Here is a 12,799-nt window from a genome sequence, read left to right as displayed (position 1 = left end):
CTTAAAGTGTATTAGTTTAGTTTTTGCTTCAAACACCATACATATTGTTTCTTTAGACTTTAGAAAGCTAGGGGCTTTGACTCATAGGGCTGCTGGGTTAATGACATTTTACAGAAGTTTTTTTATTTCTTTAGAGTCTTGTTTGAATATCATTACCCCGGGATGTGAGAAGGACCTTTGTGAGTCGGAAAAAAAATGCTATACATTACAGGAACTGATTGATTTCAAGAATACATTGTAAACATGTATACAATGTACATATTATAAAAACATTATTCCAGTATTATTAATAGTAAAGTCCACATATATTTTTGTTTAACACTCATACCCCACCAAGTAATCACAGAATGATATACACCGTATCATTAGAGAATGTTCTATTGCATTGTGGTGGACATTTGTAATCATATTATGCCAGATGAGCTCCTAAACTTCCCTAACTTCCCTGTTCATTACAATAGAACTTTGCAGGCAACTACAACTAATGTTAGGTTTTTACTTTGTTGTAACAATGTTACATCTCTCCTGAATAACAGCTAACTCCTAGTGCTGCAGAGAAGCGAATAGATTTATATATATTGTTTTCCCAGCACATTGTAATGGAATGTGGAATAAAAATATTTATAGGTCGTAAGGTTGAAAAAAGACAGAGGACCATCAAGTTCAAATGTTCATAAATTCTAATTAAGTTGATTTAGAGGAAGGTAAAACAACCCCTTTCCTCCACAGTGTGACAATTACATGGGTGGGGGGTAGGGGAATCCTTTTTGACTCCAAAAATGAAAAACAGATAAATTTGCTTGATCAATGAGCTAGTGGCAGTAGTATAAGTGTACACTAATGTGCGATCAGTTGTAGAAGAGCCCAGTAATGTGCCAGTAGTAGTAGCATAAGAGCCCAGTAATGTACCAGTAGTAGTAGAAGATCACAGTAATTTACAGTAGTAGTACAATTAGAGCCCAGTTATGTGCCAGTAGTGGTGGTATAAGAGCACAGTAATGTGCCAGTAGTGGTGGTATAAGAGCACAGTAATGTGCCAGTAGTGGTGGTATAAGAGCACAGTAATGTGCCAGTAGTGGTGGTATAAGAGCACAGTAATGTGCCAGTAGTGGTAGTATAAGAGCACAGTAATGTGCCAGTAGTGGTAGTATAAGAGCACAGTAATGTGCCAGTAGTGGTAGTATAAGAGCACAGTAATGTGCCAGTAGTGGTGGTATAAGAGCACAGTAATGTGCCAGTAGTGGTGGTATAAGAGCACAGTAATGTGCCAGTAGTGGTGGTATAAGAGCACAGTAATGTGCCAGTAGTGGTAGTATAAGAGCACAGTAATGTGCCAGTAGTGGTGGTATAAGAGCACAGTAATGTGCCAGTAGTGGTAGTATAAGAGCACAGTAATGTGCCAGTAGTGGTGGTATAAGAGCACAGTAATCTGCCAGTAGTGGTGGTATAAGAGCACAGTAATGTGCCAGTAGTGGTGGTATAAGAGCACAGTAATGTGCCAGTAGTGGTGGTATAAGAGCACAGTAATGTGCCAGTAGTGGTAGTATAAGAGCACAGTAATGTGCCAGTAGTGGTGGTATAAGAGCACAGTAATGTGCCAGTAGTGGTGGTATAAGAGCACAGTAATGTGCCAGTAGTGGTAGCAGAAGAGTCCAGATATGTGCCAATAGTAATAGTAGTATAAGGGCACAGTAATTTACAGTAGTAATACAATTAGAGCCCAGTGTTATGTGCCAGTAGTGGTAGTAGAAGAGAACAGTAATGTGCCATAGTGGTAGCAGAGGAGTCCAGATATGTGCCAATAGGAACAGTAGTATAAGAGCACAGTTATGTGCCAGTAGTAGTAGTAGTAGTAGTAGTAGTAGTAGTATAAGAGCACAGTTATGTGCCAGTAGTAGTAGTAGTAGTAGTAGTATAAGAGCACAGTTATGTGCCAGTAGTAGTAGTAGTAGTAGTAGAAGAGCACAGTAATGTGTCAGTAGTAGTAAAATTAGAGCCCAGTTATGTGCTGGTAGTGGTAGTATAAGAGCACAGTAATGTGCCAGCAGTAGTAGTATTAGAGCCCAGTAATGTGCAAACAGTAGTAGTATTAGAGCCCGGTAATGTGCCAGCAGTATTTGTAACACTAGGCACTAAGAGTCCATACTCACCACACCTGCCATTGCTGTCCCTTTCTTCTCACCTTAATGCAGTGATTTCCCTCTTCTAGCATGGCCCTAATTGTGCTGGTTAGTGCATGTCACAAGCTGTGATCTGACGGCTGAACCTTTGGCTTCTAGTTGTTTTAATGAACATTTTCACCCTGATTGCAAGAGATGACTCTAACCACTCATTCATGTAGGGCAAGAGTAAGGTAGAAAAAAAAAATGAAACTTAAAAAAAGTATTAATAAATCTACATTTCTGATGCTGCTCCTGAGCCACGTTCATGTTCCACGCTGATTGGTTAACAGAGCTTTACATTGTATTATAACAACTAGATGGAATATTAGAAACATTGGAAGTAACAGGAAATGACAGTATTTACCATTTGTAGAGGCCTTTCTGCTATCCATGTGGCTATCGCTGCAAGAGATCAGATAATGTCATTAATTTTGGAATATTCAGGAGAATGGTGGCTTAGTGGTTATGCTATATAAAGTATGCAGCTATGCCTAAAACTGTGTGTGTGGCTATGTTAAATAGTATGTGTGCCTATGTTAAATTGCTTGTGTAGCTATGGTAATTAGTATGTGCGGTCATATTAAATAGTGTGTGTGGTTATGCTACATAGTGTGTGTGTGGTTATGCTAAATAGTGAGAGTGGTTTAATTGAAGGTAAAGCTAAAATAAAAATATGCATATACAAATTGTTCATAGTTTCTTTTTTTAACATTAACTTATAAAGAGGAATTGTGATTATAATATTGACACATATCACAGCATACAGAACAAAAGAAGGGGCAATGTGTCGCTGTCAATGCACAATTAATAGAAACCAGGCAAGCCCCACAAAACATGTAATTCTCTTCTCAAGGGCTCTATGAACAGAGACAAATATGGAGGAAAGACTGGCACATATCCACAGTTTCTTACGTATATGCCTCCTCTCTTTGTGCTGCGGTACAGCGGGGGGAAGCCGGGGGAGGAGCCATAAGAGATCTAGAGCACACACACAGTGATAGATTTATCACTGTCACGTGACATGTCCTCTGCCCCCCCCCCCCCACCCAAATATCAAATATGTCCAGAGAAATCCTTTGATACACTTAAGTTTTTGTAGCAGAGTATTAGAAACAATCCTTACAAATTTGAAAAGGACAAATGTCCTGATTGTGGGGACAGAGGGACTGTCCCCTCGAATAGGGACTGTCCTGTCTATATTGGGACAGTTGAGAGGAATGATTATGAACAAATGTGAAACATACATAGCCATCTACTTATTTTTCTACATATATTCCCCACTCAATAGTAAGGTTTTTTTTTTCCATTTATTTTACTTATTATACTGCTAACTTATGGTTGAAACCCCCCAAAACAGTTACATTTATAAGCTTCCTTGTACCACAAAGAGTTAAATGGCTACTAAATGAAAAATACAATTTACCTTTATAAAAGAACTTATAACATTCCCATATATGTAAAAGGTCCCATATACATTAACAGAACTTGAGAGGTTTGCTATTGTGTTTACATTGGCTGTACAGCTGAATGCAAACCATTGTCTTCGGTTATCAACTATTTTCGGTGTTAAAACAAGGTTAAAATTAGCTGACAGCAGTGTCCTTCAATGAGATTAATGTGATTAATGACTGGAAGTCCGATGTATGAAGGTAAATATTTCCCTCACCATCACAGGCTATCCTGAATTTTATTCCATTCTGATAAATTCCTGAAACTTTTGCTCACACACACACACATACATATATTTTTATACAAATAAACGTGTGAACCAACTTGTATTTCATATTTAGCATCCTTAGCACAGAGCCACAACACTGTTGCAAGAAAGTAAAAATTACATTCGTTGCGTATGGCTCACAAGTTCGTCTTTAAATGATTTTTTTTTCCCCCTCGAGAAGACAGCAGAAAAGTTAATTACAATATATTGCAAACCATCTTCTTATTACCCGTGATTGATGATTTAAAAAGAAGTGTGGAATTATCTTTTAATAAAACATCTGTCAGATTCTAGTTCTACTCAGAACAATTATGAATAATAAATTATCTTGAGAGAAAATCATTTTTCAGTATGTTAATTAAACAAACATCAAGCATTACTAAACTCAAACGCAAAACTCTGTCATAATGGCTAAACAATCTATAAAGCTCATAACAACATAACAGGGGCAGTCAGTGCATATGACATAGATTATATAAACACAATTATGTTGTATTGACTTAACATATCATAGTTCAAAGATCCCAACAGCTCTTATCTAATTGTAACAAAAGCAAACTACTACTAAAGTAAAAGGATCACAATACAATTGTCAGTTATATAGTAATATCCGGGCCCTATAATGTACCAGCCTGGAGCAGCTTGTATCAGGCAGCATAAAGAAAGTAAAGATCTAGGGCCTGATTCATTAAGGATCTTAACTTAAGAAACTTCTTATTTCAGTCTCCTGGACAAAACCATGTTACAATGCAAGGGGTGCAAATTAGTATTCTGTTTTGCACATAAGTTAAATACTGACTGTTTTTTCATGTAGCACACAAATACTTGATAGCTTATTTGTACACTGAAATTTAAAGTTGATATTTGTGTGCTACATGAAAAAACAGCCAGTATTTAACTTATGTGCAAAACAGAATACTAATTTGCACCCCTTGCATTGTAACATGGTTTTGTCCAGGAGACTGAAATAAGAAGTTTCTTAAGTTAAGATCCTTAATGAATCAGGCCCCTGATGATGTTTAGAGGTGGTAACATTTGTCTTTTAAAGTGCACACAACAAATATACACATATTTATGGTAGTTTGTATAGAGGATTAAAAGGGCATAATTTAGTCGCTGCGTCAGGCTATATAGTATGATACATAAGGATGAGAGGGGTAATTTTCTCAAGGTCTTAAGAATAAGTTATTTATAAGTCTAATATCGCATTGTTATGATGATTTATCAGGAAATCATCATATTGGGCTAAGTTTGCATTTTGAGGGTGTGACTATCATTTTAATCCTTTACTATAATAAGCGCGTTCAATTTAAACTGGATATCCTCAAATCTCAACATAGGAGATACAAGACAATATCCCAATTATTAACTACTTACTATTCAACTAATATAAGGGATATCACAGCCCAGCTTGCAGAGGGTCACAGATGACTACGTTAATCAGGTGAGTGCGACTGAAAAAATGTAACTGGGTGAGAGATCAAGGAGTAATGCGGGGATGGTCAATCATTATAGAAAGATCTATGGAGGCATCCATTAATATAAAATTGAGGAGAATGCATTTAAAATATATTCTAGATGGTATATGTTTCCTGCTAAACTCTATAATATATTCCCTCAATCTACAAATCTATGTTGGTGAGGAAGCAACTTTTCTTCACGTCTTGTGGGAATGTCCAATAACTTTTCAGTGCTGGTCAAAACACTACATCGGATTGAACAATTTATTCACAATCAGATTTCTCCAGATCCCTTAGTAATATTGATGAATAAACCTACAAACAAATTCCTGGATAAGCTCAATATGAATATATGTAATATGACTAAATTTCAAATTGCAAGGGACTAGAGGAAAACAGCTCCCCCAGTTTGAAAAGCAATATTAAACAGAATATGTTATGTTTCATCAATGGATTATATATCTGGTTTATTTGTATTTTTTATTTTTTTAAAAAAATGTATTGAGTTTATCAAAAATATTGATCTATAAAATAAAACAGGGAATATATAGAAAGCAACAAAAAAATATTAAGTTATGGATTTGGAGTCCTAAAAAGTACGTTAAAGCATTACATAAGAATCTTATGAATGACAATGGATTCTGAACAAAGAATTACATTAGTTTATAATGTATAAAGATATATAAAAGCAATCTATTTAAAAGTTTAAAAATTTAAACTTTTATCCATCCCAAATAATATTAACTAAAACAAGCCATAATCAAGGTTTTAAATGTCATAGTTTTGTTTAATGTTATTTTTTTTAGTTTTACTTTATTGTGCGAAATTGTAAACTCGGCTAATAATAATCTTTAATTTATCATGTCTCACGGTAGTACTGTATTCATTAAGTAATATTTTTGCACATTTTTGCAAACTGCTTTGATAGATAAACTTTTGTTTAAATGGACTTTAGTTAAACATCATATTCTATAAAAATAACACAATTTTAAAGTGAATTTGTTTAGATTTGGCATCCAGGCTTATCATGAAGCAAAATATACCTAAAAACACCATAAATAAATAAGTTTTATGGCCCTATATAGGTGTTAAACTTTTAAAAGAAACTGTAATCTCTTGCAAAAAAAACACTTAAAGGAATTTTCTGTATGTAAGTCAATGTTTACAAATTTGATATGTATAACATTAATTCTGAATGCATTAAGAAAACTTAAGCTAAAGGTAATTCACACTATTTTTTAATGGAATATTGTGTATTTCTTACTTCAGAAAATCTTTGCACTTTTTTAGTTATATTTTTTCTCTGTCATTTTTTATATAACCCCAATGACTTGCACTTAGCTAACCAAAATAAACACATACAATTTGAAACATTAGGAGATATATTATGGTTTGGGTATTTTATATATATTCCAGATTTTTTTACCAGTCCTGCATATTAAATCACTGTTTGGGATCCCTTACAACAGAAGTGGTTACAATGCTGATGTACATGCATGATTTTCATAGCCAGATTTAAGTACATGATTGTGATTGGTTTTCCACTAAGGTCTATCTGTGTCATATCTGTGAACCATTACCGAATTTGCGATACACAAGTGGACAACTGTTGGGATAATACGACACGTCATTATCCTCATTGTGGGTCAGTGCTGACTTAGCCCTCTATGATATCAGCTGTTCCCATGAAAAAGGGAACACTGTTTTTATACAGCCGAGTTCATTTTGTTCCTGTCTGGTGGGAACGAATAAAGCTGTGTACACACTCACATTGTAGTGCAAAAAAGATAGGTGGAACACCTCCTCATATTTAGCTTTGAAGCCCTTAGAGCCCAAAGTTATCCCTATGTTTTGTGTACCCAACCAATACATGTCTGCTTTCAAGATGTAAGCAGATGTATGTAGTCCCACACTATTAAAACAATGGCTTCCATGGCCAGTGAGGCTTATCTGCTGCTTGTTAAAACCACTGTCAATATCTCAAACAAAAAAACTCTGCTGCAGGCACATAAAGCCCACTCAGTCCTCAATAGAGAAATAATGGGGCTTCCAGTTGGACTAACACATTATTAAGGTCCTTGAACATGCATATAAAGCAATGACAAAAACAGCACATTTTCATATTTACACCCAGTTCTTAGGGTAATGTAAAACAACTTTGCATTAGTCAATATAGACATCGGACTAGTAGTAAGGTTGAACAAACAATTCACTTACTATTTTTGGACTAATAGTGGAACTAATCCAATTTGTCCTTGTCCAGATGTAGTCCGGTCTGTTCCCTGATTTCCTTGTCACTGCAATGAACTACTTTATCATTAAATAGATTATCAGCTGCTCACACCCTGAGGTAAAGATCAAGCTTGTCACAGGGGATGCTGAGTAACCCTGACAGAAATGATGTCTCATAGGGAATCATGCAGTATATACACTATCGATCAACCTTCTTCCTGTTGCATTCTATTTTTTTTTTTATCAAACTGAATAGTTAATCATTAGGTTGTCATTCAGTGAAAACCAGAGAGCAATAAAAGACGATTCTCATAATTTCTCCTGTTGCTCACATAATCTACTTCTTTTTAGATGAGACAAGCTAAACAATGTATAAGTGGGACCTTTATAACAATAAAATATAATTGCCTCGCCAATTTTTCCAAATATTTGTTCTGTTAAGAATGCATTTCCACCTTGCAAAAAAATATTTGCCTTCCCACTAGCCAATACTCTGACAGCCACAGCCAAAAAGAGAGGTGGATTTGGAACTTAAAGCGGCTCTGGAAAATATTTTGAAAGTTTCCTAATGTTGTAGGCATAGCCAAACTGCCAGTAGATAGGGCCAGATTGACGTTTGTGAGTGCTGTCTCACCGCTGCAGTGGGTGTGGCCCTTATACAAGGGGCCTAGCTACCACTTTAGACAGTGCTAGATCACCTTCTAACCCCGTTCCCTCCAAATACACTGCAATGGCCACATCCTAACTGTTAAATGGACTCATAAGTAGCTAGATCAAAATGGGTAGGTAGACTCGTCCAGGATGCCAGCCTTGCCATTGCTAATCAACATAGCTATAATTGTTACGCATACTACAAAATTGGCCAGCCTTCCGAAAGGAATTAAAGTTGGAGGACGAGAGAAAAAAGCTACTGCATTTGCACATGATCTCCTTCTATTATGGAAAAGAAGAATAATTCTGGACAGGTATCAGGATTTATGATCAGTTTGGATAAATCCAAATTGTGGGCAAAACATCATTTTGCTTATTAAGGAATAAAACTCCCCAATAAAGATGCCAACCCGTATAAACTAAAGATTATCACAACAAATAACCAATTGGAAGAGGAACTCGGAAGATGAAAACACATATTACTCTCTTACCTAGGAAATTTTATTAAAATGGTATCTTTCCCCAGGTTGCTCTATGTATTACAGTCCTTGCCCACCCTCATCACGGTAAAAGATAAAAGAAAAAAAAAGTAATTAATGATTCTGAAAATGTATCTGGAAAGGAGGCAGACCGAGAAAAAGCCTAAGGAAACTGTGCCTGGTAAAATCAAATGGTAGAATTAGCTTCCCGGATATAACAAAATACAATCATTCAATAATGTTAGATATTGAAGATTAGCTTCACAGACAGGATAATGATGCCAACATCTAATAAGAGCAACATTTTATAACCAATTTAGACCTCCGGTACTTTCTCCACCAAAATGACCAGGAAATCTGCACTTATAACGAGTTATTTTAAAAATGTATTCCACAAAACTTATCTTACACCTCATAAAAGATTTCTTAGGGGTCTCTCACATTCTCTCTGAAGGGTGAGAGGGGAGACAGGGGTATTTTTGGTGAGTATAATGTTTGCATGTGTGTCAGGCGCCGTCCCCGTTGTTCCCCTGCCATACGGGGATGGACGCCTGCTGACTCTGGCCGGAGCGCCCTGTTGCTTAGCAACAGGCACGCCGCGACTTCCGCTGGAACTCACTGTCGGGGGCATGCGCCCTGCTCCGCTACCCCTGCATGCAGCGTGCCTCTCCTCAGTCTCCTCCAATCCCTGGTTTGCTGCCTCTATTTAAACCTGGCTCTGGAGCCATTAGGGTGCCAGAGTAACAGGTTCCAGACTCCAGGGTTTTCCCTGTGTTATTCCTGTTGTGACCCGGCTCTACTGACCATTCTCTCGTCTCTGTGCTCTCCTGTTGTGACCCGGCTTGTCGACCATCCTCCATTCTGCTTGCCCCATATTGTTCCTGCGACCTTGGCCTGTTTTGACTACCCATTTGGATTCTCTTTTGTACCTTGCATTCCCGATTTGCTTTGACCCGGACCGTCTGACCCTCCTTACCGCTATGCCGGCAACTGGCTAGTAGGACCGCAACTTTTTTTGCGTGCCCTGTGCAGCGAAGTCCAAACCTCTTTGCTGGGGTTCCTGGCAAACACCAGGGGTACGTTAGACTCCGCACCTGCTAGTTCAATAGTGCTAATACCGGTTAGTGGCTCTCTACACTCAAGTCTATGGCCGAGGCCTGATGTGTTTAGTTTAATAAAGAATATAAAGCACTATGAATAGAACACACCATATTTGGCAGCATTTTAAAATAAGACCATGAAGCACTACAATTCCCATCTTTTCATGGCTTCTCAATTTGATTGTCACATACTATTATTTTTGCATTGCAAATACGCCACAGTAAACACTTCACCTACACTGCCTACATGTAGGCAAGGGGCAGTTTTCCAGTTTACTTCAATAAGTTATATTTTAATTAGGCTGCAAACTTAATCCTGAGACCCACTGATGCCAGCGGCCTCTGTGCTACGGCTTGAAGAGCAGGATGGCCGTAATGCCAGAATTAAATGGCCAGAAATGCTGGTGAGGTGCTGATGGCGATTGCTGATGGTTGGGAGATGACATAAGGTGGCTTGCTGCCTAATATGCTGAAGACTGCTGACATACAGGGCTACATGCGAGTACCTGGAAGAAGGGGTACCAAGAGGAGGACTGGTATAAAGCATCTAGGCCATCCTTGGGTGCCAGGAAGAAGTGGACTATGAGGGGGCAGATAGGGTGATCACACAGGGCCCACCCTCTGGCACCATCTGCCCATCCATGTCCCCATTTGAGACAGGGTATGGGTGAGGGAAAGTGACAGTTGGATCAATAGTTTCCTATTGATTGGTGTAGTCATATCTCCAAGCACTGGTTGTGGAGCTGCATGCAAGCTAGGTAATGTCCATATGATCATACCCATTAGACTGCATGTGCTGCCACAGCTATGGTAGCAGCCACGTCAGAGCCCAAGATTCCTCCCAGAGGCCCTTGATGGGATAATTGTGGTCTATAAATGAATTTTGCACTTCATTTCACTATTAAGCATCCTGTATTTATTTACTACGCTTAGTACTTGATTCACGATGAGTGAATGTCTCAGGGCTCCAGTTTTCAACAATACTAGCCAATAACAATAATGCCTGGGGACAAAGTTTTAAAACTCTAGAAATTAGTTGACCACTGTGACGTAGTGATACGCTCTGTATACTGGGAATGTAGTTGCAATGTCGACAGTGACCATGTCTACACCATAAGGTCGACAGACATAATGTCGACACAGTGAAAAAGTTGACAGTCATAAGGTCTACATGTTCATTAGGTCAACACACTTAAAAGGTCAACATGTAAAATGTCTACAGGTTGTAAAGTCGATAGTCAAAATGTTGACAAAAAGCAGACTTAAAACGGAAAGACTGGAAGAAAAATAACAGATCTAAAAACAGCATGGCGTGCCCCTCCCCCATTCCCCAAACAGTTTGGCTGTACTCATATTTATAGTAAGTGTAACCAGCTTAGGCTTGCTAAGCTTAATTCTGGTAATAGTAAAATCGAGGGCACCCCATAATTTTTGTCCCCCAGATTATTATTTTTATTTTCTTATGTTCAATTTTGTTTTTGTTTTGATTTTCCTATATTGCCATTCTGACATTTTGACTGTCAAGTGTCAACCTTATGGTGTAGACATTGTGACTGTCGACATTTTAACTTTTCATACCCAACCCGTATACTATGCCTCGGTCTGAAGCCTGTTACTATCCATATGACTATCTCTATGAATTTCTTAAGGGTCAGTTGGACAGAATGTTTTAAAAGTAATTTTCAGATCATTATCTATTAATTCAATAATAAAATGTTCTATATAATTTATTTTTGGTGACAGGAACAGAGGCTGTCCGAGATGTTTACATAAGATAATAACACCTTGACAAAGGTTGGTGAAAACATCCAACTATTGATTACCTTTGTTCTGCTTATATTGTAGCAGTGAAACACATTAGCAAAATGGCCAGTGTATGATGTAACTGTGTAACAATTTTCCAAAGTGACTTAGTCATTTGGAATTAGTCATGAGGTCTCTCATTTATAGTTAAGAGTAAATCCATCTGGAACAGATGTAGAGTAGGGAAGGAAAAGCCTTCTAGCTCAACTCTATAATTAAGTTCTACATGTAACAGCATGCTGTATTTTCCAGTGCACACAAAAATTTGCATGTGCACCCCTTCCATTACAACATGTTTTGTCCAAATTTATACTAATTAACTTGATTTGCCCCTAACTGGAAATGAGGGACAGTATGTTGAAGTAATATCACTATATAGCTTTAGGTATTACAGTACAGCATGAGTGGTGTGGTGAGCATCATAAAAAATAGGTGTTAAGTCCACTTAACATCCCCTCTCACCTCCACTTAGAAATTGAGTACTTACCTATTGTAATGTATGTTTCCAGGTTCACTGTTACACTGCTCTTAAATGTTGCCAGATGGGTCTTCCTGTGCTCGGCTAGATGTCTTAACATGTCCCCAGTACAGCTGCTGTCACATGTGGTCACCAGAGTGCTATTGCCATCGGCAACGATTCATAGATGGGTGAGCACCACGGTGGCTTAGTGGTTAGCACTAATGTCTCACAGCACTGGTGTCATGAGTTAGATTCCCGACCATGGCCTTATCTGTGGGGAGTTTGTGTATTCTCCACATGTTTGCGGGGGTTTCTTCCAGGTGCTCCGGTTTCCTCCCAAACTCCAAGAACATACTGGTAGGTTAATTGGTTGCTAACAAACAATCCTAGTCTGAGTGTGTAGTTAGGGAATTTAGACTGTAAGCTCCAACAGGTCAGGGACTGATGTGAGTGAGTTCTCTGTACAGTGCAGAGGAATTAGTGGCGCTATTTACATAGATAAATAGATGATGTGATGATGATGATAGATAAGGCAAAGTCCTACTGCACCCAGTTTTGGTTTTTAGCCCTTTGTTAAATCAACATATTAGTTTGCGAATAATCCCTTTGGAAGTCGCTCATATTAATGTATTCATCATACTGAAAATACAACTGGAACATTATATATAATATTGTGTCATTTACTAGTAATTAGTAATACTATATAAAAAATATTGTGTAATATTCAATATATAT

The 12,799-nt window shown here is 37.7% G+C and overlaps 1 protein-coding gene across 1 annotated transcript in view; it reads right to left on the bottom strand.

Annotated features, from left to right (window-relative positions):
* Positions 1-12,182, bottom strand: part of LOC142098559 (bile salt export pump-like) — a 62,111-nt gene extending 49,929 nt beyond the window's left edge. Inside the window, exon 1 of the mRNA XM_075181395.1 lies at positions 12,092-12,182. Within this exon, the coding sequence (XP_075037496.1) occupies positions 12,092-12,182 (91 nt within the window). The remainder of the gene's footprint in view (positions 1-12,091) is intronic.
* Positions 12,183-12,799: the final 617 nt, after the last annotated feature.

The sequence above is a fragment of the Mixophyes fleayi genome, chromosome 7 (genome assembly GCF_038048845.1).
Source record: "Mixophyes fleayi isolate aMixFle1 chromosome 7, aMixFle1.hap1, whole genome shotgun sequence".
Lineage (NCBI taxonomy): Eukaryota > Metazoa > Chordata > Amphibia > Anura > Limnodynastidae > Mixophyes > Mixophyes fleayi.
The sequence above is the reverse complement of the archived record's forward strand: the minus strand, read 5'-3'. Positions and strand labels throughout refer to the sequence as shown.